General features: G+C 45.1%; 1 protein-coding gene across 2 annotated transcripts; it reads right to left on the minus strand.

The window, feature by feature from the left end:
- Positions 1-27,556, minus strand: RNF185 (ring finger protein 185). 2 transcript variants are annotated; one of them, XM_007453182.1, is made up of 7 exons: positions 27,529-27,556; positions 11,864-12,086; positions 9,045-9,063; positions 7,205-7,317; positions 5,720-5,774; positions 2,421-2,538; positions 1-492 (listed from the first exon to the last, which is right to left on the minus strand). In XM_007453182.1, exons 2-7 carry the CDS (start codon positions 12,037-12,039, stop codon positions 395-397), a joined length of 579 nt encoding a protein of 192 aa, XP_007453244.1. In that variant the 5' UTR covers positions 12,040-12,086; positions 27,529-27,556; the 3' UTR covers positions 1-394. The 2 variants fall into 2 exon arrangements, with proteins under 2 accessions (XP_007453244.1, XP_007453245.1); XM_007453183.1 differs by lacking the exons at positions 5,720-5,774; positions 7,205-7,317; positions 27,529-27,556 and having other exon boundaries at positions 395-492; positions 11,864-12,039.

Here is a 27,556-nt window from a genome sequence, read left to right on the forward strand (position 1 = left end):
AAAGAGATGAAAAAAAGTTTCCATATTTGGTTCGTCCCTTTGTTTTTGTAATATTAAATTCAGGTGAAATTGTACTGACAATTCCTCTTCTCCTGCCTCTTTCCTGTGCAGAGTCAGGACCTGCTGAGCTGGCTGGGACAGGATTTCACGGTGTAACCCATGAGAGATGACTCAATGCTAAGGCCTGAGGTGTTTACAGCAGTGGCCTCACTCCAGGGTCCTCAACAACTGGTCTTGAGTCCCAAAGCTCTGATGGAGAAGCAAAACTCCTTAATGTGTCACTGACCCCACTGATTCCAGAGGTCAGGATTAGCCAGGAAGCCAAACATCAAGAGTGGGGCTGGCATGTCACCGGTCCAGAGGCCCTGCATGGATGTAGGCTGGGAGCCCAGCATTAGGCAATCAATAGCCAGAACATGATCACCAGGGCCACAAACAGGAACAGGCGTGACAGGAACTGCTCGTCCACGTACTGGGGCGTTCCGGGGACAGCTGGAGGGACAGGAGGGAGGAGGGAGGCTGTGAGAATGCTGCAGCTGCACACATTGCCCACTGGAGTCAGAAGTCGAGAGCATCTCGACTTCATCTCTTTACAACAGAATCCTGCACACTAAAAATATTTCCAAACCCCAAATAATATTAGGCAAAACAAAATTCAAATTATAAAAACATGTGGAATCATTTAACAATGAGGACAAAGTCTCCAATTCGTCCTAAGAGGGTTTTGTCTCCAGGTGCAAATAAACCAGGAAAGTCCTGGAGGGAAAAATAAAAGCTACTATTTGTTAAGCATCTTGTGTGTGCTGTTGTGTATACACATTATTGCCTGTTGGACATTATTATCCCATTCTGTGTAAAAAGAAACTGAAGCACAGGTATGAGGTGATCTGCCTGAGATCTCAAGGTTCATGAGCTGGCGGAGAGCCCACAGCTGTGCTCTCAGCCTCTCCACACACTACCTCTCAAGGAGTTTCTAGACTCTGGCACTGATGAGTCAGGAGGGGTCTCAGGGAGCCCCGCGTGAGGTGCCTTCCTTTTCCAGAGACGAGAACTAGAGCCCAGAGAGGCAAAACGACCTGTCTTCCTCAATCCATAGCAAACTAGGGGCAGAAGTGGGCTGAGAACCTGGGTCTCCACTCCTCTCTGCTTTGAGAAAAGCTACTCTGTAGAGCTCCTTGTCCTGATTGTGGGGCAAGGAGAGTTAAGAGAAACTACATCCCAGATGGGCAAACTGTACCAAACACACACAACAAGGGAAAACTGTCTGAGTGTGCCAAGGGGATAAAGAGAGTTCATAGCCTGGCTGTGAACTCTCTTTACCTGGGGAACCCGGGTGAGCCCTGGACCAGGATGGATGGAAATAAACTAGCAGGCAGGTGCGTGCTCCTTCCACGGGGCCCTGTCCCTCCTTCAGAGCAGAGCACGCCTGGCCCTTTGGGGTCTCTTTCTTCTGATAAAACAGCATGTGAACACAGGAGAAACTTTTGAGGTAGATGAGGTAAGGAAGGGCAGTCCAAAGATCGCTTGGTGCTATATTATGCCCCAGTTAGGCGCGCTGATTGAATCAAGCAGGCCGGCAGTCAACAAAGACTTACCAATTGTCTGCTATGTGCCAAGCACCCGGGTCGGGGGGCGGGGGACAAATGGATGGCTCAGGAGAGGTTGCTGTCCCTAGAGCCTAAGCTCCTGGCCAGGAGCCACGCACTGGTCCCTTCTGTACCTCACACTGTGCCCAGCACATGAGGCCCCATTGAGTGCAAGCAGAGCTCAACCGCCCTTGGCAGCTCTGCAGCTCCATGGTCAGGATCTGGGCCTGGGCGTCAGATTGCGATAGAGCCCAGGGCACCTACCTCACTGCCCTGCCCTACACCAACTGCAGCCAGCACTCTCAAGCTGGCTGGAGGGAGAAAGGTAGAAGCAGGTGGCAGACCTAGGCATGGTTCCCAAAGGGCTGGGGCTTAGGACCAGCCCTACATGTGTCCTGAGGGAAGCTGGCCAGAGATGCCAGAAAATAGGGAGGCCCAGACTCCTTGCAGTCACCTGGCCCCTCCCCACCCCCAATGGTCAAAGTCAGGGGTATATGCCCAGGACTAGGCTTTTACTCAGCTGGGTAGAGTATATACTTTTTCATTTTATGGGCATGGGTTATATCTCGGAAAACATTACTGAGCATTTTCTGAATTGTAAAATGGGAGTTAATTGCACATCTGTCCCACAGGCTCATTGTGGGGATCCCAGGTTTATAATGGAAAGCACTCTGAACGTGCTTGCGCCTAATACTTGGTAAGTGTGCAATATCATTACCATGACTACCAGTAATCAGAAAAGAGTTTAGCACATTTTGAAAAGGCTGATTATCCTACATATTGCTGAATTCCTAGGAGTCTTCAAGCAAAATCACCAAGAGAATAGGGTCTTACCCGGAGGAGGCCGCCCGTCGTTTATGTTAAATGCTGTGGCAAATATGCCAAAGGGAAATGCCCCAATTCCAAAAGACATCTGGAAGCCACCATCTCCAAATCCAAACCCTTGAAATCCCTGTGTAGAAGAAATGCAATTCAGAACAGGCAGGTTTCTCCTCACCTGTCACACGTCACCTTACGTGTGGCACCCGCCTTTCTTCCCCACCCTCTTTTCCTTCCATCTAGATCTCAAGGCAGAGGAACCCTGGTGGCTCCTCCGCCCTCCTGGCCATCCAGGGGTCCCAGCTAAGGAGCTATGAATGCCAGAAAGGACTGGCTCTGACCCAAAGTAAAACTCTCTGCTGATGCAAGTAACCGTTCTCAGAGCTCCAGGTTCCTTCCCAGAGTCCCACACTAGCCAATAAAACTTTCTACATGCTTTATAACAGCCAAAGTGTCAACAACTCTTATACCCAATTATAAGGGAACATAGAACAAGCTACACATTATCTATAAGAGCAAAAAAAGTGGAACTCTAATTGGCCAACAATGGAGGTCATGATCAAAATTTCGATACATTACGCTGACTATGCAGCAACACAGAAAAACTCTTATGACCAAGCTTTCAGACAAAATTGTTTGAACACCATGGTCACAAGTATGTGACAATATGTATGTAGGTGGAAAAGATACGGATAAGTATTTTCCCTAAGATTTTTCTTTTAATATTGTTACAGAGAATTTTAAAAATTCAAAACACTTTTTTTCCTGATTACAAAAGTAATATATGCTTGCTATGAGAAATTAACACATTACAGGAATAAATAACACAGAAAATCAGAGGTCTCCTTGTTCACCCTCCACTTCATAACCCCTCCCTCCAATGACCACTCTCAGCAGTTTGGTATCATCCTCAGCTTTTTTTCCCTATAGTGTTGGGTTGGCCAAAAAGTTCATTCAGATTTTCCCATAAGATGGTGGAAACGAATTTTTTGGCCAGCCCAATATGTTCTACACTGCATCACCTTTCACATAAAAAGATTCGGAAGGAATCATAATATTGTAAATAGGTTAACTCCTATTTTCTAAGTGCCAACTCTGTGCTGGGCACTGTGCTAAGCACTAGTACACTCAAATCGCATTTAATTCTCACATTAGGATCACCCACATTTACAGATGACCAAACCAAGGCTCAGAGAGGTGAAATAACTTGACCAAGGTCACACAGATGGTAAGGGGTAGAGTTTTGATCTGGAACTAGATCAGTATGGTCCGAAAACCCATGCTCTTAATTACTGTGAACATCTTTAAAAAATTCCTCTTCTCCTCTGCATCCCTGGGTAGATCTTTAGAACAACTGATTAAAAAATAATTAAAGAGGACTTCCCTGGTGGCGCAGAGGTTAAGAATCCACCTGCCAATGCAGGGGACACAGGTTCATGCCCTGGCCCGGGAAGATCCCACATGCCGTGGAGCAACTAAGCCCGTGCACCACAACTACTGAGCCTGCGCTCTACAGCCCACGAGCCACAACTACTGAGCCCGCATGCCACAACTACTGAAGCCCACGCACCTAGAGGCCATGCTCCACAACAAGAGAAGCCACCGCAATGAGAAGCCTGCGCACTGCAACAAAGAGCAGCCCTCGCTCGCCGCAACTAGAGAAAGCCTGCGTGCAGCAGCAACGAAGACCCAATGCAGCCAAAAAAATAAAGTAAAATAAATTAAAAAATAATAATTAAAGAAAAGAAAAATTATTGGGCTAACTGCTCTCCATGAAGAGCTGATAGGCCTTCATTTGTGAGTCTTTTGCAAATCATGCAAGTGGCTGCTCCCTATCCCTACTGAGCATAGCCTGGCACCCAGCTCCAAACTTCTTGACGGGCAGCACTACCTATAAAGCCTAACAGCAGATTTATTAAGAGGGCAGACCTACAGGGAAGGAAAACTGGTTTCCATCTCCTCAGTGCAGAAAAGCCTCCAACTAAGAGCCAGCCTGGTTGAGTCTGAGGGCTCCTGAGATCAAGGCTGCCTTACCCAGGAAGGTGCAACTCTTTCATCAGGAACCACCACTTCATTCAGTGCAAATCCGAGGACTGGCCCTCCGGCCTCCCTTCCAGCAACACCTGTACAATCCCACAAGTCCTCACATTTGGTAGGTTTATGTTCCTGGGGCAGAGTAGGCAAAAAACATCACTGGTGGCTGTGGGTGCTTGTAAATGCCAGATATGTGCACTGGCGTGCACATCTGATGTGCAGTCTTCACAGTCAGGGCCTGTGGCTTCCTGGGGCCTCGGATTCCTGGGTTAGGAGCTAATGCTCCACTGGGAACCAGAGCCTGGGAAGTACACAGTCTTGTCCACTGGACCACTAGGGAAGTCCTCAATAAAGTATTTTTTAATTAAAGTATGCACTTTTTTTTAGACATAATGCTATTTATTGCTAATTTAATAGACTATAGCGTAAACATAACTTTTATATGCACTCAGAAACCAAAAAAATTGTGTGACTTGCTTTACTGTGATATTCGCTTTATTGTGGTGGTCTGAAACTAAACCTGAAGCATCTCCAAGGTCTGCCTGTGAACTCCACGAGGGCAGGGATCTTTACTATGTTCACTGATATATTACCAGTGCCTAGAATGAGGCCGAGCACACAGAGGGCACTAAATATAGAAAGAATAAAATCTTAAAAGAGAGTTACAGGGCTTCCCAGGTGGCGCAGTGGTTGAGAGTCCGCCTGACGATGCAGGGGACACGGGTTCGTGCCCCGGTTCCGGAAGATCCCACATGCTGCGGAGCGGCTGGGCCTGTGAGCCATGGCCGCTGAGCCTGCGCATCCGGAGCCAGTGCTCCGCAATGGGAGAGGCCACAACAGTGAGAGGCCCGCGTACCGCAAAAAAATTAAAAATAAAAAAAAAATAACTCCCAGAACAGTTTTGCTGAACTAGGTATTGATGGAGATGTGACTTCTGCCACCAGCAGGAGATCACCATAGTAACTAGCCAAATATTGTAAAAATAAAAATATATGCATACACACACATCTATCTATAAAACACACACACACAAATAGATCTATAAAATTTGTGTGTGTATAGATAATCATAGAAAAATAGAAAAGAAAATAGACCAATGTGTTTCCATTGGTTATCTCTGGATGGTGTGATTATAAGTTATTTTCTCCCCTCTTTTCCTTTCTGTATTTTGCAAAATTTCCTTTACTTTTATAATCAAGGAGAAAAAATGTAGGGCCAAGAGGGAAACTTCTAAAGCCATGGACTCATTTCTAGAAGCCTTCTCCTAGAATTTTCCTCACCCCTCTGTTCTCCGGTTCTGGCCTCTGTCCTTGAGGACGGGGAGGAGTCTTCTCTCTGAAACAGAAACGGCGCAAAATAAGTCTATTACGAAATGCTTTGACCTGTTCCCTGAGTGGGGGAGCTTTTCACCAACAGGGTCAGGGCCATGGCCCCCTTTCATGCCTGGCACATGAACTTATGCCAAATTAAACCAAATACTAACTCTGTTCTACATGCAATTGCTTTTCCCTAGTGTGTAGAAAACTAGGGAGAAAGTCCGTGTGTTACAAGACGCTCATCAGACTGCACTCAGGTTATTCCTCTCACAGACAGCCATACCCAGATTGGTTACAACTGTCAGCCAGGCACCTTCCTGGATCTGGGTCACGGATGTCAAAAACCCCAAATCCAAATTCAAACAGAAGATGGCCTGTCAGCAGAGAGGGCTGAGATTCAGGGTCTCTCTGCTCTGCCCCATTACCTTCAGCTTTACCTCCCACTACTCTTGAGCAAGTACTTTACACTATTCTTTCTCTCTACGACCTCTGGGTCCTAGCCCCTTCCATCACTCAACCCACAAATACTGGACTGAGGGCTTGTTATCCATCAGGCACTAGGCAGGATGCTACCAAGACTGAAGATAGATCCTACTCTTGAGGTGCTAGTGGTTTAAAGGGGGCTACAACCAATCACACTACAGCATGGAAGGGACTTCTTTAAAAGAGGTGTCAACTAAATGGAGTGGGGGCATGGGTGAAAGCAACTAATGTGGGGAAGAAAGGCCACTTTAAGGAGGAGGTAACTTTAGGGCTGCTCATAAAAGACGGCAGAAGTTAGAGGAGGAGAAGGGGATTGAGCAGGACTGGAGAAGGCAGAAGAGGCAAATGGACAACAAATACAAAGGCTCATGAAGGTGAAAGCATAAATAAGTCCCTTTAAGAGAAGTCCAATATGTCTGGGTACAAGGTATGCTGGAGTGGGGTGGAAGAAGGTAAGAGACACTGTCGGGAGTTTGGGAAAAGCGTGCATGGGTGTGTATGTGCACACTCGAGCACCACACCATGAAGGTTCTCAACAGAATGCCTCCATTTCCAGAAATCTCAAACTCCACAAAGCCTCCCAGACCCCCATTTCCTCCCCCCCAGACTTTAAACATCACTGCTACAGCACCCACCTCCCACCTCCCACACTGCAGACTCTCCTGCTGGACACCCTGCTTCCCAGGCTCCTTCACAGCACTCCGCATACTTGTAATGGTGGTGTCTTGTGCGCTGCCTAGCATAGTGCCTGCCCATTGGCAGATGCTCACAGCACATCTGTGTCACAGCCCCGCAAATGGCAACCTGGCTCCCCTCCCCTCCTGGCTGACTCCCATCTGGATGCCAAGTGCCTTGAAATGGAGGGTCTGTAAACACTAACTAAAGGATGGGGTGAGGAGGTGCTGAATAGAAATGAATTCGTGTCCAAGGGGAGGAGTGTGTGTGAGAGGAGCCCCATGGCCTCACCTGGGGTCCTGCTGCCCAGTGCTGCCCCTGCCATAGAGGGGGATCACCTTGTCGCGGCTGATGCCAGCTTTGCAAACTGGACACACCTGTCTGTTAGGTCTCGTCTCCAACCACTGCAAGCAGAAGAGAAAACCACGTGAATGGCACAAGCCAACCAGGGTGGTCAGTCAGAGCCAGTAGGGGAACTACAGGGACCAGCGTCCTCAAACTGCAAACACCAGCACCAGCAGGGAACACCTCAAGGAACCCAACTCTCTGATTCTTGCTCAATAAATATTTACTAGTGGTGAAATCAAAATTGCCTTTAGACGCCGTCATAATTAAACAGGCTTCTTAATGCTTCGTTCTCTCAGGGGCTTGCCAGCAATACAGCAGGAAGGAACTGCAGGCCTGCAGCTGTGTCAAGAAGTCTGACAGATCCAGTCACAGGTCAGGCTGCAGGTAGAACAAACTTTAAATCTCCATCTTCCCTGACGGATCAATTGTATGACCCTGGCAGTCAGATTTTTCTTTCTGTGTTTCTCATTTTTACACCATTTCCTCAACAACTATGTGTCTTAGACATCAGCCATCTGGAAATAAGCTGACCATTTTCTGGTGATTTACTATGTGCTAAAGGATAGATTTTTCTTATTATCTAAATTTGCTTAGTGTTTTTTATGTACTTTCAATGATTTTTGCATTCAACTATTTCTTTCAAAATTAAAAACAATAGTCCTGTTTTGGGTTTTTCAGGCCCTTTCACTGGTTGTATTAAAATCATTTTGTTTAACTTTCTTAAAAACAAAATTAAAATGATAAAAACATATTACCTTAGTGTCCTTGTAGACACTAAATAAATATTTTATACATACACACACACACACACACACACACACACATATTCAACATTTATCTTAGAGCATAAATTATATCTTTAGACCCAGTGATATGTAGTTTATCAAATAAATGTGAATCTAGGACTTCAGAGCCAAAGAGAAGGAAGCATTTAATGATTTTTATATCCTATTTCCTTTTTCTTACTGTCAAAAGCTCGAAAACTTAAGTATTATGTGCTCTTTACAGATTTAGAATAGACATGTTTTAGAGGTTCCACTGGGGTCAGAATGCGCCGCCCTGAAATGTAGTGGAAACCCCTCTCACTTTCTCTGCTTCTTTCTCCCATCAAGATTTTGAGGCTTTAGCAGCCTGGAACTTTTCTCCTCCCCTCCACATTTCCAAGCCACCTACAAGTGTGGGGCTCCAATGACAACAACCATGGAGACAGCTGGCAGCGATTATTAACAGCCAATTGTCAGTGCCAGACTCAGCTCTGTCCCACCAAGCAGGCGCCTAGGTCTTGGAGAAAACTTACTAACTAGTTTTCATAATAATAATAAGCTGGAAAAACAGACTTTTTCCCTCTCATAAAAGCTCTCTGTTCAGACCAAAAAAGTTTCCCCTTCCTAACATTTTCAAGACCTATAAGGGTAGGAGGGATTGTTGATATGATGGGAGGTGCTTTTTATAGAGGCACAGTCTCAACAATAAAAACCTAACATATGATCACATCCAACCCAATTAACAAATGAGGAAGTGAGACCCAGAGAGGTGTAGCTTGCCAAGGCCACAAAGGTCATCGACAGCAGAGTCAGGAGCATCCCTCCTGGGTACAACACTGACCTCTTGTTTCATCAACTGCCTATCAGTGGGCAGGTGTATAAAGAGGGTTGGGGGGAAAGCAAGCAAATGAGTCCACAAGCAGGGAAGAATGCAGCTTCTGACAGTAGTTTCCTGAGACTAGGGGTGTCTTGTGCAACCACAGCTGATGAAAGACAAAGTAAAATGAAATGCATCTTACCTGATGTAAACACGGCCAACTGCCAGAGTCCCCAAGGCAATCAGTCATCAAGGAGAAAGAGAAAGGGGAAAAGGAAGAAAAATTATTTCATTAACAGAAACACTGGGTAAGGTAGGAGGAGAAAAATGGGAAAACAGGATTGAACTGTGGAGCACTGCAACCCCACTGAGGGTCTGTGGGGATCACTGTTATCAGAAATTAGAAAAGACTGAGCTAAAATCACAGGAAAAATGAAGCAATGGAGACAAGACACCAGTCTCCACCTTCAGGATCCCATTACTTGTGAAGACCCCCAGGTCCCAGACCATCCCAGACCCAGCTTCTCTACAACTTGACCTTTGAGGGGTTATGGCCTCTGAAGGAATCCAATAAAAGTTAAGGATCCTCTGTGCAGACAAACTCACAGGGGCATCCTCATGCACACATGCACATGCACACACGCACTATTTTAGACTCAACTTCAGTGGGTTCACAGCCTCCTCAGGCTCACAGGGAAGGTGTGGATCTAGATCCAGTTTTACAAAATCTTCAGGCTGTCCTCAGCCCTGAGAGCTCTGCTGGCAGGAAGCAGCTTAAAAGTTCAAGTCTACCGTAAAAACATCTTTAGGTAATGGAAAGATGGGGAAGCTGCTTGGCAGAAAGGGCTACCTCCAGCTTAGTGACTTACACTACAGAGATTGCTGCTCAATTTCGCATTTTACAAATGAGGAAACAAAACTCAGAAACATCAAACGACTTGCCTGCAGCACCAGGACTAAAACAGAAGTCTTTTGACTTCCATTTTACTGTCCCTCTATCACCCAGCACTGGGTGCAAAAAAAGACATTTACAGAATTGAAGGAAAAGTTACTCTAACTCCAGATTTAAATTTTTTCTTTCTCTCTACATTCATCCATTCAACTAACAAATATCTACTGCACGCCTACCAAATGCCAGGACAGTGGAAAATGTAGACATGGCTTCTGACGCTCACATAATGTATCTTCTCAACCTGAGTAAAATTTGGACTCAGAGGGTAATTCCTTTCCCAATTACTGAACCACAGTTAAGCCTCACAATCCAGACACACAATCTCCTTGGACATAACAGACACCTGACGCCAACATTAACCTTGCAACTCCATTCTAAACTGAGCAGAGGTCACTCCAAATCACGGCAGCACTCCAGTGGCAACTTCCCTCAAAAGCTTTGGGGGAAAAGTGGGGGTGCTTTTCCTTGGGGAAAAGTTCTGGATTATAACAATGATGACAGTTACTCCCATTCATTAAACAACAACTGTGTGCTGTGCTGAGCTGTGGCTAAATAGCTTTTCATTTGTCAATGTCACAGAATGGTCATCACACTAACCTTTGAGCGAGTGCAATTATCTCTGTTTCACAGATAAGGAAACTGGGGTACAGAGAGGAAAGTAGATTTGCTTAGGGACAAACCACTCAGATTGGAAGCATCTCCTTCATTTTAGAACCTGTGTTCTTTCCAATGGTACCCTGACTGAATTCTTCATTCTTTCAAATCCTGGTTTTATGATACCTCAATCACAAAACTAGAGTATTTCCAATCTCTAGGAGAGGGCTGATGACAACAGTTTTTGTTTATTTTTATTTTTTATTTTTGGCTGCACCTCGCAGCACGTGGAACTTCGCCGATCAGGGATCAAACCCGCGCCCCCTACAATGGAAGCACAGAGTCTTAACCACTGGACCACCAGGGAAGTCCTGATGACAACAGTTTTTGCATAAAACTTCAAAATTAGGGCAAGAGCCTCCAGGAAAAAAAAAAAACCTCTGCCCCATTCTACTCATTCACCAATAAATTTATCTTTTTCACTGCTGCCAATTTAAACTCCCTGAGATATTATTTAAATGACCCTTTCTTCACACCGCTTCCCTGCTCAAAAACATTCAATAGGTCCATGTTCTACTCAGTTAAATCTGGGTTTGATAATCTGGCCCAATCCTCCTTTAACAATCTTGTTTCCTAATACTCCCCAGCCCATAATACCCATCCAGAGTGCTGTTAGAGGGATACAGCAGCTTCAGGTCTCAGATGAACCCAGCAGCACATTTGCCTGTCCCTAAAAATTGCCTGCCCTGGGGTGGCACACACTCTTCACCTCATCTAGCTGGCATTCTCATCCCTCTAGTTACCCCAATTTGCCCTTCAAGGTCCAACTCAAAATCAAGAGGGAAAAAAAAAAAAAATCTCAACATTCACCCAGGTTTTCAGAGCCAGAAGGGGCTTCTGTAACCATCAAGGCTGGAATGGACACTGACTCAGCCACTTCATTTTGATATATATAAAATGTGGTAACAAATATTAGGATCATAGCTCATGTAACATTTACTACGTGCTATGTGCTCTTCTAAGTCTCTTACATATCCTGAGTCATTTAATGCTCCCAAACAACCCTAAAAACTGAAACAATGTGTGTGGAAGCACCCTGCCCAAGGTTATCCAGGGGGGAAGTGGCAGAATCAGGATTCAGAGCAAGGCAGTCTGGAGCCACAGTCCTTGCTCAGAACCATCGTGCTGTAACTGCCTCTTGGCTCAGCGCAGCAAGTGGCATGGAGTAGTGCTCACTAAATGGTGAGTATTGTCACTTTAGAGATGGGGATAGGGAGCCCAAGGTGGGGACAGGATCTGCCCAAGTTCACTCAGCTTATCAGCAGCAGAGCTGGGATGAGAACCCAGGTCTCCTGCCTTTGTGCCTGAGTGTATCAGGACCCAAAATGGGTGGAAAACCTGCTCCAAAGCTGTCCAGGGCCACAAGCTTTCTAAACATGGCATGTGCCCTCTGGGGCAGTGGAAGGGGTACTGACCAGAAGAGGTGGCCACACAGGCTGATGACGGCGTCCTTGGCTGTGTCCAGGCAGATGTTGCACTCGAAGGTGCTGTCCTGCCCTCCGCTCTCACCAGCGCCATTGCTGCTGCCACTGGGCCCCCCTGCACTAGAGTTCTCAGGAGATGCAGAGGCCGAGGGCCCTTTGCTTGCCATCCTTGGCTGTCAGCAAGCTCTGAGTGAAGATTCTCCCCAGAGAAATCCTGAAAGGCAGAGAGCCCATGACTGCCCATTTCTGCAGGCCACTCCCCCCAGTCTCCATGCCAATACCCCCATATTCTCTCAGGTCTGGAAGTTCAGACTATGACTGAACCCCTGAGTAGACTTCCCAGAGGCTGCAGAGGATGACAGTCGTGGGGCACTGCCCAGAGAGAAACGACTCAGAAACTTCCTGTGAACATGGCCCAGAATGGACCACACAAATAACGAACTGCACAAATAGAGAGCAGCCTCCACGGAACAGCTCTCCACAGGAACTAGGACCCTGTCTCACTGTCTTTCCATTCTCCCAGGATAACCGCCCAGGTGATAAATAAATACATGCTCAATCAGAATGAAAGTTCACAGGCTGTCTTCTAACTTTGGACGGCCTCTATGTTGGCGACCAAGTCTGCTCAGGCCAGAAAGTCGTGACCGGTGCACGCCAGAATACAAAGAAAACCCTGTAACCATGAAAGCTTCCCAGGAAGCTAGGAAGGACCAGAAAGGTCATCTGGTCCAACGTCTTCCACACTGCAATCTTTTGCATTTCCCCTTCTGCCAGGTTAGAATACTACATACCTGATTTTGTCTAAATCTATCAACATTTAAGAGGAGGCTTATATCACTGCTGAAAACAGAAAACCAGTAGTACCTACCATAAGTGAAAGATAAATACAAACATAATGAAGGAAGAGCTTTTATCCCTTAGGAAACTGCAGCCCGAGACCTCTTGGCTGACTGATGAATGTGGAGCTGAGGCTGGGACTCTGACACAGTTTGTATTTAAACCACCATTGTACCACCACAGACCAAGCTGGTCACCAAATACTGAAACAGACCACTGTTCACTACCACCTCCAGGTCAAAGAACCCACCAGGAGTTGAACAAGAACGAGCACGAGAACACCACCAAAGGATACTCAGAAATTCTGGGTGCAGAGTAAGAATCTATCAAGAGCCTGATCTGGCCACCCTCACCACCTCAGAGATTCCAAATGGGAAATGCTAGGTGGCTACCAGTCAGAGAATCGGAGGCTTGGATGCTGGTCACAGTTGAGCCTCCAGCTTGCTAGCTGGTCTTGGAAACCTCCCCTCTCCTCTCTGGCCACAGTTTTCTCACCTGTAAACTGAGGCACTGGACTCCATGGTCTCCAGGTGCCCCCTTCCAGCTCTGCGGCTGCACCAGGTCATCTCACCCGCTCTCTCCAAAGCAGGCAGCCCCACCACAAGTCTGGGACTCACCAATGGAGCACCAGAAGATCACCCTGATTTCAGCTTCCAAAGTACCAGGAGATAAGGACCAAAAAGCCACAGTCCTTTTAGACCCAGAAGCCTCTCTTTTAGACCCAGAAGCCTCTCTACACAACAGACTCAGATTCATGAGCATCCCTCACCACGACAGCAGCTCAGTGACATGAGCATGGAGAGGAGGCCAGCTCACCACCACTTTTTCACTCAGTTACATCATTTTACATAGTGCCCCAGAAGAGCAGCTGGCTGCCAGCAGCACTGTGCCTTGTTGGCCTCAGTTCCAAGACCTTCCCCATGATCCAGTGCTTCATCCTCTCCATATACACCTGGTCTTGTCTTCGTAGGGTGGAGCCTGCTTGTGAGGGCCACATTATGGCCTTTCTTTGTCATTCCAGCTCAAGCGCCTGACACGTTTCTTTTAAAAAATAATATATATTTTTTTTAAATTAAGGACTATGTGTATAGATGTGGAAAGACAACCATAAGTCAGGTTCACTGATGGATCTTAATGACAGTCCCCTGATATGATGACTTGGAAGCATACAGCACCAACAACAAAGCATCCTCACCCTAAAACATAGCTCTAATCAAGTCTCTAAAACAAATTATCCAGTTACAGAAAATATGGGCATAGATCCATGTGTTAAACAACTCCAGGAAGATGCAATCAGCAAATCCAGAATGTGGGACTTTCTATGGGACAAATAATCAAAATTCTCCAAAAAGTAAACAGCATGGGTGGCGTATGGAGTTACAAATTGAGACTTGAGACATACCAACCACTGGCAGTATGTGGATCTCACTGGAACCAGATTCACACAATCCAAATGGAAAAGACATTTGTGAGATGAATGACAAAAACTGATTTAGCCTGGGTATTAGTTTATATTAAAGAATTACTGTTAGATTTATTGGATATGATAGTGGCATATTTAAAATTTTTTCATCTGTTATATACGTATGCTTAAGTATTTATAAAGGAATGATAAGATGTTTGGGATCTGCTTTAAAATACCCCAGGGGGAAAAGTGAAAGTAGAGAGAAAAGAAACAAGAACAAGGAAGTTGATGGTTGTTGGAGCTGGATGATGAATGGAGGTTCATTCCATCAGTTTATTTTTGTGTGCTTGAAAATTTTCCATTATAAAAGATACTTTTTAAAAAGGTCAGGTTGCAGAAGAGTATGCGTATGAATTTATTTAGGTGAGAATAAAGTACACAAATGAGTATATATTTTGCAAAGAAAATGTCTACAAGGCACACACTAAACTATCAACAGTTATTTTGGGGATTAGGAGGGCTGGGGAACTTTGAATTTTATATTCCTATCCTGTTTCAGTGTTTTATGACAAGCAGATAGTACTTTTACAATAACATTTTTGAAAAAGTAAACTGTAAAATGTATGTACAATATTACATTTGTTACAACAATAATGAATATAAATATTAGAAAATGTCTTTAAAAAGGTGGAAGAAGGGCTTCCCTGGTGGCACAGTGGTTGAGAGTCCGCCTGCCAATGCAGGGGACACGGGTTTGTGCCGCGGAGCGGCTGGGCCCGTGAGCCATGGCCGCTGAGCCTGCACATCCGGAGCCTGTGCTCTGCAACGGGAGAGGCCACAACAGTGAGAGGCCCGCGTACCACAAAAAAAGAAAAAAAAAAAATGTGGAAGAACATACCAAACTATTAATAGTGATTATCTCTGTACTATCTCTGGGGACTCAGAGGTCCTCCTTGTTTATAAAACTGACATTTTTACCTGTATTAATTCTAAAATCAGACAAAAGAATAACAGTACATTTAAAAACTTTTTTTCCCTGATGTTCTAGTTCTCCCCAATCCTGAAAAGTTCTGTATTGAAGTCCTGGCTCCACCACTGACTAGCCATGTAGCTCTGGGAAATCCCTTAATGGCCTGAGTATCTTTTCTCACCTGAAAAATGAGCATGTCATACCTCCTACAGGGCTGCTAAGGTGGCCATGAATGTCATACCTCCTACAGGGCTGCTAAGGTGGCCATATGCGATAACACAGTGACCTGGAGGACCCACCAAGGTAGGAGGGGGCCATTGCTGCAGGGGAGATGCACATACATGCACTTACCCTGGTTCACTGCCCTCTCCACTCACTGGCCCAACAAGGCTCTGCACAGTGCATTTTCCTACACACAGGCCTAAGGGAACAATCAGGGTCATGGTAGATGTCAGGGTAGGAATGGCCAGGGGACAGTAATAAGTCAACTCAGAGTTTGCAGGGAACAGCAGTCATGCATCAGGCCAGGCACTGGGACAGGCCTGCAGGTCCCAACTCTAGGCAAACCATATCACTCTCATTCTAATTCTTAGCAGACTGACCACGTGGTCCCTACCCGAGCTCTAGAGCTTCATCCTGGTAGGCATGCAAATATTTTCTGAGTGAGTGGGTGCAGGCATGTGTGACTGGTTTTGGTCAACTCCCAGGCCGGCTGCTCACAGAACCTCTCTTTTACATATCCTGGGCCCTGTCACTGGAGCCTCCTCTCCTCACCTCCTACCTTCCCGCACACACAGGAACCTCACCACGCCAGGGCATCGAGGCAGAAATGAGCAGCCTTCCCTGGGGAATGTCCACTGAGCACCTGCAGAACAACAAAATGTGGACACAGCCTCACAGGCCCAGTAGGACTGGGACACTGCCCTAGAGAACAGAGGGCCCTAGTCGACTCAGAAACTGGACAGAGTAGAAAGGAAGCTGGCCCTGAGCCTATCTGAGCTGCCATCCTGTTAAAAGCTCTCCTGCTCCCCGTAGGGCCTATGGATTTGGACCTGACCACACAGTAGCCTTCTTGTGGCTGCTTCTGTGCCCCTGTCCCTACCCTGACCATTCTTCACTCCTGAGCTGAATTCACTTTCTAGTTTTCAAAGCACATTCACACCTACTACCACTTCTGACCCTCACTCCATTTTACAGAGGACATCAGACCAGGGATGTTAGAGGACTTACCCAAGGCCAGGCCATCATACATGTAATTCTGTGCCCAATTCAGACTTTCTAACACATCAGCACTCTTTTCACTCTTACCTGTTACCCCTTTAACATGCAGCTTTACAAAATTAAATACCTGGTCTTTGTTTTCCCTCAAATTCACAGTGCAATGCTCTTAACTTCTGTGTTCTTTGAAGTGAGTGCAAAGCAAACTCACCACTCATCCATTTATGCGTGAAACCAAAGGATCTCTAGTACCAACTACAATCGACGCCTGGTGCTACCAACTGGGGTGAAGGGGGTAAAAAAGAGCAAGACCACATTGAACCCCTGGAGTCTAGAACAGGAGCTAATTATAAGAATCCTTAACAAGGAGCTCCATCAAACTTGCCGGTTTTTCCTAAACAAGGCACCCTCCCAGAGATCTGGTTCCTAGACCCCCTCGGTGTTTTAAATAGGACCTGGAACTGGCTACAGCCCAAGAATCTATATTTTTAAATAAGTGTCCCACCTTCCACTCCAGAAGATTCTCTGATGAAGAGTTTTGGAAAATCAGCTCTTAAGGGGAGACTCTACCAAAAGCACAAAGCAATACAGCACAGCACAGAGTTTGGGAGGGACAGTAACCATAGGGCTTGTCCTTCAGAATACCCAACCCCCAACTATAGCCCACAGGGACTATGAAGAGGTCAGATAAACTTGGGGGGTGGGGGACAAGTCTGCTGAGATCTCAGACCACCCAGCACCTGGTCCATCTGGGACAAAGCTGATCATTTAAAAAACAAGTTCACAGCTTGTTTTGAAAAAACATCCCTAAAGTTGAGATGTCCAGGGCTTCCAATGCAGGGGACATAGGTTCGTGCCCAGGTCTGGGAAGATACCACATGCCGTGGAGCGGCTGGGCCAGTGAGCCATGGCCACTGAGCCTGCGCGTCCGGAGCCTGTGCTCTGCAACGGGAGAGGCCACAACAGTGAGAGGTCCGCGCCCCGCAAAAAAAAAAAAAAAAAAAAAAAAAAGTTGAGATGTCCAAGGCAGCACATTTGGTGCTGGAACGAAGGCAGATTGGCAGATTTGTGATAGTTAATGATCCCTTAGGAACACAGAGCCTGGCAGCTGAAGTTGCTTGACCCAGCATCCTCACTCCTATTACCTTCCCAGAGTTAGCCTGGCCCACCTCACAGGAACTGAGCAAGGGAGAGAAAATGAGAGTTGCATATTCCTCAAGGAATCACCAGGGAACGTGACCTCACGAGGAAATCTCTTTGTAGTATTCTTGTGTTCAGTTCTCAGGTTCCAGAGAACCGCAGGTATTCATAATCTGCCTTCTCTGCCCCTTCAGCTCTAAGAATTCCTGGACCAGGGTGTATAGAGGCATCTGGAAATGGTGATTCTAATTATGAAGATTACAAATTTGGATGATAAATAACTGGCATGATGTGAGAGGTGACCCAGCAGAAGTCTTGTTCCTGTGGGCACATGTATGTTCATACAGAAGCTTTCTGCCGGAACGGTAGCGAGCCCCAGCCTGTCTTCACTGCTCATTAGGCTGCTGCAGGATCACAGTAGGCACAGATGGGACTTGCATTCTGAGAATGTCTACATCACACTCACAGAAGGTTAGAGTGGGAGGAAATCTGAGTAAGTTGATTGGAACTTGGAACACACAGAACCCAGGCTCTAAAATTTTGGAGTCTAAATGGAGTTTCGGTCCCTAGGCTATAGCTCACAGAGGCCTGGCCCTCAAGTATAGGACCAAGGACCTGAACAGGCTTTCAGGTCCAGAACGACAGAAGAGGCTGAACAAATGGCCTCTTTTCCTTAGGGCTGCACTGGTCTTTTTCTCTGGTATCCTCTAACCTCTATCTGTACAACTAACCCCACACCTACCTTCAAAGATTTATTAATGATCCTATTTGCCAGGCATTCAAGATACAAATATAAAGGGTTTCAGTCTAAAGGGGGATAGAGGTAAGTAAACCAACAAGGCAGCCCAGTGTGCTGCATGCTGACAGTGGTGTGTACAGAGTGCCTGAGGGCAGGGCTTGCTGGGGAGGACACAGTCACAGCACACAGGACAAGTGGATAACTCAATTTGCCAAGTTCAGTGTGGCTGGAGCTCAGAGAATATGTGGGGGTGGTAGGGCAGCAAAGGCTGCAGTTGAGGCAGGAAGAAAGGCCTGGAAATCCTCATGCCTTCAGCCCCTGCCTGTCAGGCTCACATTGCCTGCTGAGCCACCTAACCCAGACTCGCCTAATCTTCCAAATGGTTCCATGATTCCAATGTCTCTTTCTCTCCCCATCCAGTTCCCATCCCCTGCTAAGTAAACTGGTAAATTCACATGACAGATTACAAGGCCACTAAAAATTATGCTTCCATAAGGATTTTGCCTATATGGGAATTTTAATTATATAAAATAATGTTAAATGAAAATAGGATAGAAAATTGTATACCAAATTGAACATACCGTATGATATTAACAGGTTAAAAGATACAGAAAAAAATTGGAAGGGGCCCAAATATTAACTGTAGTGGTCTTTGGATAACGGAATCATGGGCAAATTTTTAAAGCTTTTTTCACACTTAACTGTACTTTTCCACTTTTTCCATAGTAAGTACTATGTTATTAAGATTCAGAAAAAATATGGGAAGATGTTAAAGGTCCCAGATCGTCAGATCTCAGTAGGGGACAAAAAGGAAAGCAATCTGATTAAAGAAATCTACACTAAGGTGTGATGAGCCTTAGTATAATAATTCTCTCAGAAATTTTCACATTTTTAAATTTTATTGAGTTATATTTTTTTATTTATTTATTTTTTTTGCGGTACGCGGGCCTCTCACTGCTGTGGCCTCTCCCGTTGCGGAGCACAGGCTCCGGACGCGCAGGCTCAGCAGCCATGCCTCACGGTCCCAGCCGCTCCGCGGCATGTGGGATCTTCCTGGACCGGGGCACGAACCCGTGTCCCCTGCATCGGCAGGCGGACTCTCAACCACTGCGCCACCAGGGAAGCCCCTAGTTATATTTTTAATAAGTAACACATTCACATGGCTCAATTCAAAAGGTACAAAAGGATATAGACTGAAAAGTCTCTCTCTCCCATCCCTGGAACCTAGTCATCCTGCTCCCTGCCTTGGAGACCAATGGTACTAGACTATATCTTTAGGACACATTCCAGAAGTAGACCTACTGGGTCAAAGGGTATCTGTATTTGTATTGCTGTATCAAACACCCTCCAAAAAGGATGTGCCAATTTTCAGTCCCATGAAAAATACATAAGTGTGCTTGTTACCCCCATCTTTGCCAATTATATGTATGTTTTCAAAAGAGAACGCATAAGTAGCATGAGAAACATAGGGTAATTTTGGCAGTTTGGGAAGATATTTTAAACTCACTAATTCACTCGCTAGTTATTAAAATCCATTATGTTCCATGCACTATGCTAGGCCCTAGAGATAACAATTTCCAAACGTAACACATATCTGAGTGGGAATTCTAGGCTCAGCTGTTCCTACTTCTTCGCACTGTCTTCCATTATTTCTTTCTTCGTGTGTGTGTGTGTGTGTGTGTGTGCGCGCGCGCGTGCGCGCGCGCAGGATCTTACTTCCTCAACCAGGGATGGGACCCGAGCCCCTTGCAGTGCAAGTGCAGAATCTCAACAACTGGACCACCAGGGAAGTCCCATTTTCCATTATTTCTAAATCAAAAGTGTTTTTGTTTCTTTTGTTTTAAGCTTCAATGATTTTTCTTAAAGTTTACCAGTTTCATAAGTAAGGGTGAAGTACGATTCAGATTACCCCAGCACAAACTTTCGAGGGTCATCTAAGAGGCTGCCTTCTGTCATTCCTTGTATCGCTGTCTTAAAATGTTCCTTAACCTTTTATGGACTTTTGTCCTTAAAAATTATCATGGCACAGGGACTTCCCTGGTGGCACAGTGGATAAGACTCTGCACTTCCAATGCAGGGGGCCTGCGTTCGATCCCTGGTCAGGGAACTAGATTCCCACATGCGTGCCGCAACTAAGAGTTTGCATGCCACAACTAAGGAGCCCGTGTGCCGCAAATAAGGAGCCGGGGAGCCACAACTAAGGAATCTTGGAGCCGCAACTAAGGAGCCCACCTGCCGTAACTAATACCTGGCGCAACCAAAATAAGCAAACAAACAAATATTTAAAAAAAATTATCACGGCACAGGGACTTCCCTGGTGGCACAGTGGTTAAGAATCCGCCTGCCAATGGAGGGGACACAGGTTTGATCCCTGGCCCAGGAAGATCCCACGTGCCGCGGAGCAACTAAGCCTGTGTGTCACAACTACTGAGCCTGCGCTCTAGAGCCCGCAAGCCAAAACTACTGAGCCCTCGTGCCACAACTACTGACGCCTGCATGCCTAGAGCCCATGCTCCGCAACAGCAGAAGTCACTGCAATGAGAAGCACGCACACCGCAATGAAGAGTAGCCCCTGCTCGCCGCAACTAGAGAGCCGTGCACAGCAATGAAGATCCAATGCAGCCAAAAATAAATTAATTAATTAACTAAATTAAAAAAAAATTATCATGGCACAGAGGAATATAATGGCTCTGGGTTCAAATCTCAGCTCCACTACTTACTCTGTGACTTCAGTCATTATTTTCTCTCCAAGACTTTTTACTCATCTGTTAAAATGGGGCAATTACCTTCCTCATAAGATAGTTGTAGGGATTAAAGAGGTAAAACATTAAGGGACTAGCACAGTGCCTGGCACATAGTTAAGTGTTCAAGAAATGTTAATTGCTCCTCCACTGTGAGGTCTCACAGAGTACAATGAAGGTGTAATTGCTTCTTTATACTCCCCAGGGAGCTATACAATCAGCAGGTATTTGGTTAACTTGCTGAATGAATGAGTCACAACTTCCCTTTCTGAATGAGCATCGCTCCTTGAAGGCATTGTAGGTCGGACATCAGAACTGTGTATGAGGAAATCCAGAACAGGACACAGTTTGATCTGGGCAAAATCAGATTTTCCCCAAAAGTGTCAAAATCAGTAGGCAGGCCTTCCCTGGTGGCGCAGTGGTTGAGAAACTTCCTGTCAATGCAGGGGACATGGGTTCGAGCCCTGGTCTGGGAAGATCCCACATGCCGCGGAGCAACTAGGCCCGTGAGCCACAAGTACTGAGCCTGCGCGTCTGGAGCCTGTGCTCCGCAACAAGAGAGGCCACGACAGTGAGAGGCCCGCGCACCGCGATGAAGAGTGACCCCCACTTGCCACAACTAGAGAAAGTCCTCGCACAGAAACGAAGACCCAACACAGCCAAAAATTAATTAATTAATTAATTTAAAAAACAAAAACTAAATTAAAAAAATCAGTAGGCACTTGTATCTATTATCACTATAAATAACATCAGCTAACACTCTGCTCAGCCCTTTACATGAATCATCTCATTTAATCGTTACAACCTGCCTTTGAGGTAAACACTGCTTACCATCTTCAGCATCCCCTGGGATGTTAGATTAAGGCACACAGTAGTTAGGTCACTTGCCCATGGTCACAGAGCCAGTCAGAGGCAAAGTTTTCAACTCCTAAGCCAATGTGCTTAAGTACCTCAGTGATCTGTTTGTGTGTCTATCTCCTCAAGCCTAGACCAAGCTTCCAGGTGCCTTGCTCAGCACAGGGCTAGACACCTCAAGAACACCTCATAAATGTGCATGGGCTGATGGCTCTGATGCCCAGGAGTGCTTAGAAGTGTACAACTCAAGATGAGTCAATGTAGCCAACTAAAGTTGTAGAAAATCAGTGTCCTAAAAGAACAACACATTCTTCAGTGATGTTTTTCAGAACTGTAAATGTTACATAACTGTTTCAGAGTAATTTTTTCTTAAGTATTGTCGAAAACTCTTAAACAAATGAAAAAAAAAGATCGGGGATATGCAACCAGAAAAAGTTCAGGTTTCCCCAAATTAGTACCGACCTGTATTAGAGATTATGCTACTCACACAGAGGATTAATTATTCACTGAACTGTCTTTCTCACTCTAGTTAGACACCTCCTGGAGTCACATGCACAGTGCCTGACACAGAGTACATGTTCAATAAATGTATGTCAATAAATGATGGGAATTTGCCAATTTCAATTCAAACCAATATAATTGGATAAAATACTGTATTAAAGGAAGCTCTTCAGACTGGACAGATCCTAGTTAAGGGCTGTAAATTTCAAGTATAATACAGTGAGAGGACAAAACTGGAGCCAGAGGACCTAGTCTGATGCTCAGCTCTGCCACTCAACTAAGCCAGGGTCCTCACCTGCAAATGGGGTAATTGTGTCTGTCCTTCCTTTGTCATCAGAGAAGTTTTCAAAGTGAGAGTTTTGCTTTTGTTTTCACACAGTCAGTAAATTCTTATTAAATTCAGATTCTATAAAATCTTATTAATTCAAATTTTACTTGCGGCTGAGCTGAAGACCTCTGAAATACTCTAAAGGTAGAGTAACAAGAAAATGAATAAGGTCGACAAGGTTTAACCAACTAAGGAGAAAACTTTCTAAGAGTTTTAATAACATCAGCATATACCTGACAAAAACAATGTGATCTCACTTCTCCTTTCAATAGGAGGTCCCAAGGAGGACCATCAGGAGAGCATTTATAAGATAGACCAGCGGAGTTCCCTGGTGGTCTAGCGGTTAGGATTTGGCACTTTCACTGCTGTGACCCGGGTTCAATCCCTGATTGGGGAACTGAGATCCTGCAAGGCTCGCGGCCAAAAAAAAAAGACACTATGAACAGAGTAAGAAGGCAACTCACAGAATAGGAGAAAATATCTGCCAATCATATATCAGAGGGATCAATATCCTGAATACATAGAGAACTCCTAAAACTCAACAACAAAAAAATGAACAATCCAATTCAAAAACGGGCAAAGGACTTGAATAGACATTTCCCCAAAGAACATATACGAATGGCCAATAACAACATGAAAAGATGCTCAACATCACTAATTATTAGGGAAATGAAAATCAAAACTATGAGATACCATCTCATACCCATTAGGATGGCTACTATTTAAAAAACAAACAGAAAACAAGTGTTGGTGAGGAGGTGGAAAAATCAGAATGCTTGTGCACTTTTGGTGGGAATGTAAAATGATACAGCTGCTGCAGAAAATTCTAGGGCAGTTCCTGTATTTTCCAAAATGTCTAATATGAGCACATATTACTTTCACAATTAGAATTACTGGGGGGTGTGTGTCTGACGATGTGTGTTTTCAAGATAGTCTAGTTAGAGCCAAATGCTCTGGGGTCAAGAGAAGCATGGGTGCACTGGTAGCTTTGCCACCTCAGGCAGCTGCCCAAGGCCATCACCAGTCCCGAGCATTTCCAACTACCACTGACTCCTCGACTCCTTGCCTGTGACCAGACAAACACAAGAGTAGCTCCCAAATTACAGGATCTCCTAGTGGTCTTATCATATCTGGGATGATGCTGCAGTACCCCTTTCACCTGACATGGCCGCCCCAGCTCTGCATGGTCAGCAGTGGTTGGGGTTGAACCAACCTCTGAGTAGTCAGCAGTTTCAGACATACAACTCACTCTGCACTTCAACATGTCCAAATCCAACTGCCATCAGGTCACGGAGTTACTGGCACTGCCTCAGATTTTGCAGTTCAGCTCTCAATGAATTACTTCAAGGGGCTTCAGGGGATCTACAAACTCTGAATATTTACATGTAAAATTATACATGATGACAAGTAACTCAATTACAAAAGGGCAAAGTATTTGAATAGACATTTCTCCAAAGAAGAAATGACCAACGTGCACGTGAAAAGCCTTAGGGAAATGCAAATAAAACTACAATGAAATGCCACTTCACACCCACTACGGTGGAAAAAAAAAATAATGATAAAGGACAATAACAAATGTTGAAGAGGGTGTGGAGAAAATGGAATCCTCATTTATTGCTAATGAAAATGTAAAACGGTGGACTTCCCTGGTGGCACAGTGGTTAACAATCTGCCTGCCAATGCAGGGGACATGGGTTCAATCCCTGGTCCAGAAAGATCCCACATGCCGTGGAGCAACTAAGCCTGTGTGCCACAACTACTGAAGCCCGTGTACCTAGAACCAGTGCTCTGCAACAAAGACCCAACACAGCCAAAAATAAATAAAATTTTTTTTTTTTTTAAAGAAAATGTAAAATGGTCAGCTGCTGTGGAAAACAGTTCGGCAGGCAAAAAGTTAAAAATAGAGTTGCCATTGACCCAGCAAGTTCACTCCTACGTAAACACATTTAAGAGAACTGAAAATATGTTCAAACAAAAATTTGTACATGAATGTTCAGAGCAGCATGTCATAACAACTAAAAGACAGAAACAACTTAAATGTCAATCAACTGACAAATGGATAAACAAAACACAGTATATCCCTACAGTGGAATATTACTCAGCCATAAAAAGGACTGAAGTACTGACACATGCTATGACATGGATGAACCCCAAAAACATTACACTTAATGAAAGAAGCCAGACATAAAAGGCCACATACATGTGATTCCAGATTAGTGGTTGCCAGGGGATGGGAAGAGGGGAGACTAGGGAGAAACTGCTAACATGTACAGGGCTTCTTCGGAAGATGAAAATGTTCTGGAATTAAGACAGTGGTGATGGTTGCATAACTTTGTGAACATTCACACTTTAAAATGGTGAATTTTATGATATGTGAATTCTACCTCAAAAAAATAAATTTGAGCGACAGTCTACAAAACAATTGGCCAGTTCTCTTCAAAAGTTTAGTCATGAAAGACAAAAAAGGCTGAGGAACTGTCTCAGATTTAAGAGACTAAGGAGACTTGATACTAAATGCAATGCGGGAAACTGGATTGGATCCTGGAGCAGAAAAGGACATTAGTGGGCCAAATGGCAAAACTTAAATAAAGCCTATAGCTTAGTTAGTAGTACTGTATTTACGTTAAATTTATTAGACAATGTTATTATGGTTATGTAAATGTTAACATTAGGGAAAGTTGGGTAAAGAGTACACAGGAAGTTTGTGTATTATTTCTGGAAGTCTAAAATTATTTCAAAATAAAAAGTAAAAAAGAAAGTACATGGAGCAGGTCAGGGGGTTGGCAATTTTTTTTCTGAAAAGCACTGTACATTAAATACCTTAGACTTTGCAGACCATATGGTCTTTGGGGCAACTCTGTTGCCAAAAACAGTATGTAAATTAAAGGGTGTGGCTGTGTTCCAATAAAACCTTATGTACTTGGTTCGATTTTCCGAAAATGCTGATTTAGGTACTTTTTTAAGAGGAAAATTTCAAATTGAGAAGTTTTAAAGACACCACTAAATTACAATCATTTTACTCAACGCCTGGATAATATCTGAATAAGCATTTCACAACTTTTTTTACATCCTAGGAAACACAAACAAAAAAGGGAGGAAGATTAAAAAAAAAAAAGGGAGGAAGATAAACACAGGCAGGAAGTCTTGGCTCAAACCCAACCTTTTTTTGGCATTCCAGCAGGATTGGGTCAATATGGAACCTCTGTTCTATAGGGCAACGTAAGCATTCTAACAGGTTTCTAAAAAGTGATCTGCTTGGAGTTTTGTAAATCACAAAATAAGGAGCTCTGATGTTTAATTAGAAAACTAAAGATATGCTAGAAGCATTATCTGCAGATTACATGTGAAGATGAACTGGCAAGTCAAGTCCATCACAGGACTGGTTTTAAATGTTGATGAAATTAGCCAACAGATTGCAAAAACTCTCTCAGTAGACACAACATCTATAACAACACATTGCTGGAGAGAGGATTAAAGAGGGATTTATGTCCTGGAGCTGGGGGAGGCTGGCTTGAACAGCCTCCTTCCAATCCATACTCTTCAGCTCTGTGAGTCCAAAGAGTTCACTGGCTTCTCCACATCAAAGTCTTCAGATTCATTTCCAAGTTAGTAAGCTAAAAACTGATGGGGTGGGGACCCTGCTTAGTTATTCATTCAACAAACATTTAAGGAGCCCTTATCAGATGGGCCATTCCAAAGTCCTTGAAAAGAAGGATGGTACACAGGACAAGGAAGAGATGACGTAAGTTCAAACCCACTGGCCTCACTGCTAGAGATGTAGGCTGGGGGGATGGAGATGTAAAGAAAAGAGGGCATTAAAAAAGAAGGCAGCACCAGAAAGACTCAAAGTAACTACTCAGAATTAGACACTTTCAAGTTGAAAAGGACCTCCATCTAGTAACTCCTTTGACAGGGAGTTCACTAACTCTGGAGGCAATCCATTCCATTGCTGGTCACCTGTGGCCAGCATTAAGTTCTCCTATTAAATCAAAATTTTGTCTTCCTGTAGAATCCACCTATTGGTCCTAGTTTCTGCCTCTTTCAACCGCAAAGATGAAGTGGAAGCCCTCTTCACCATAACAATCTTTTCTGTTTTTGATGAGACTGTTTTGTTTTCCCTTCCATTGCTCTCTTTTCTGGGCTAAACATTCTCGCCAGCCACCACCCTCGCCCCCCAAAGATCCTGAACAAGTTCCAGCTGCCTCAAAGCAAAGAATGCATATCTAGAACTCACAGCAAGAAAGCACTTAAGATCAGTGGGCTTCAAACATCGGTATGCAGAGGACCCCCGAGGAGCATGTTCAAAACATAGTTTCCCTGGTTCTGACCCAGATTCTAAATGAGTCTTATTTGAGTCCTGCACTGTGAAGTATGCACCGTAGGGTATTTCAAAGCAGAGGCTGTGAGAACCATATTTAGAGATACACTGCCTTGTTTTACAAATGAGGAAACTGAGGCCCGACACAGGGAAAGGATTTGGCTCATAAAGCACAACTGGCTGTCGGGCGACGAAGTCTCAGAGTCGGGCCTCTTACTCCCAAGCCCAACTCTATTCAGCGCGCTTCCGGGCCTCGGCCTCTCCACTCGGGGCAAACTCATTAAAAGCACCTCCATATGAGAGAGGCGGCCTCGACTGGAAGTCAGAGTTAGAGTGAGTCTCTGCCTGGAAAGGAGAGTTTGTGGGGGCCTTTTCCCTACTTGGGGCCTCAGTTTCCCCAAACTGTAATCACTGGACGAAAGACCACAATACAAGCCTGACCTCCCTTCTGGGGTGAATGGCCCGGGCCAGAGCTGGACTTGTTGTCTCTGTGCTCCTGGGCTCAGGTGTCGCAGCCCGTAGGCCTGCTGAAGGCGGAACCCGGTCCCCGCCCGCGTCCCTCAACATGGACGGCCCCCACCTGCCGCCCCAACCCCTCATGTACCTGCCTCTGCTCAGCTAACGCCGCCAAG

Source organism: Lipotes vexillifer, unplaced genomic scaffold, assembly GCF_000442215.2.
Source record: "Lipotes vexillifer unplaced genomic scaffold, Lipotes_vexillifer_v1.1 scaffold1197, whole genome shotgun sequence".
NCBI lineage: Eukaryota > Metazoa > Chordata > Mammalia > Artiodactyla > Lipotidae > Lipotes > Lipotes vexillifer.

What these genes read in the sequence shown, in the direction of transcription:
- RNF185 (XM_007453182.1), bottom strand. Translation starts at nt 12,039, where the DNA reads ATGGCAAGCAAAGGGCCCTCGGCCTCTGCATCTCCTGAGAACTCTAGT. An exon ending in ACTGGGCAGCAGGACCCCAG is followed by an intron (nt 5,775 to 7,204) that starts GTGAGGCCATGG and finishes TTTCTGTTTCAG; the next exon opens with AGAGAAGACTCCTCCCCGTC. An exon ending in CGACGGGCGGCCTCCTCCGG is followed by an intron (nt 493 to 2,420) that starts GTAAGACCCTAT and finishes CTGTCCCTCCAG; the next exon opens with CTGTCCCCGGAACGCCCCAG.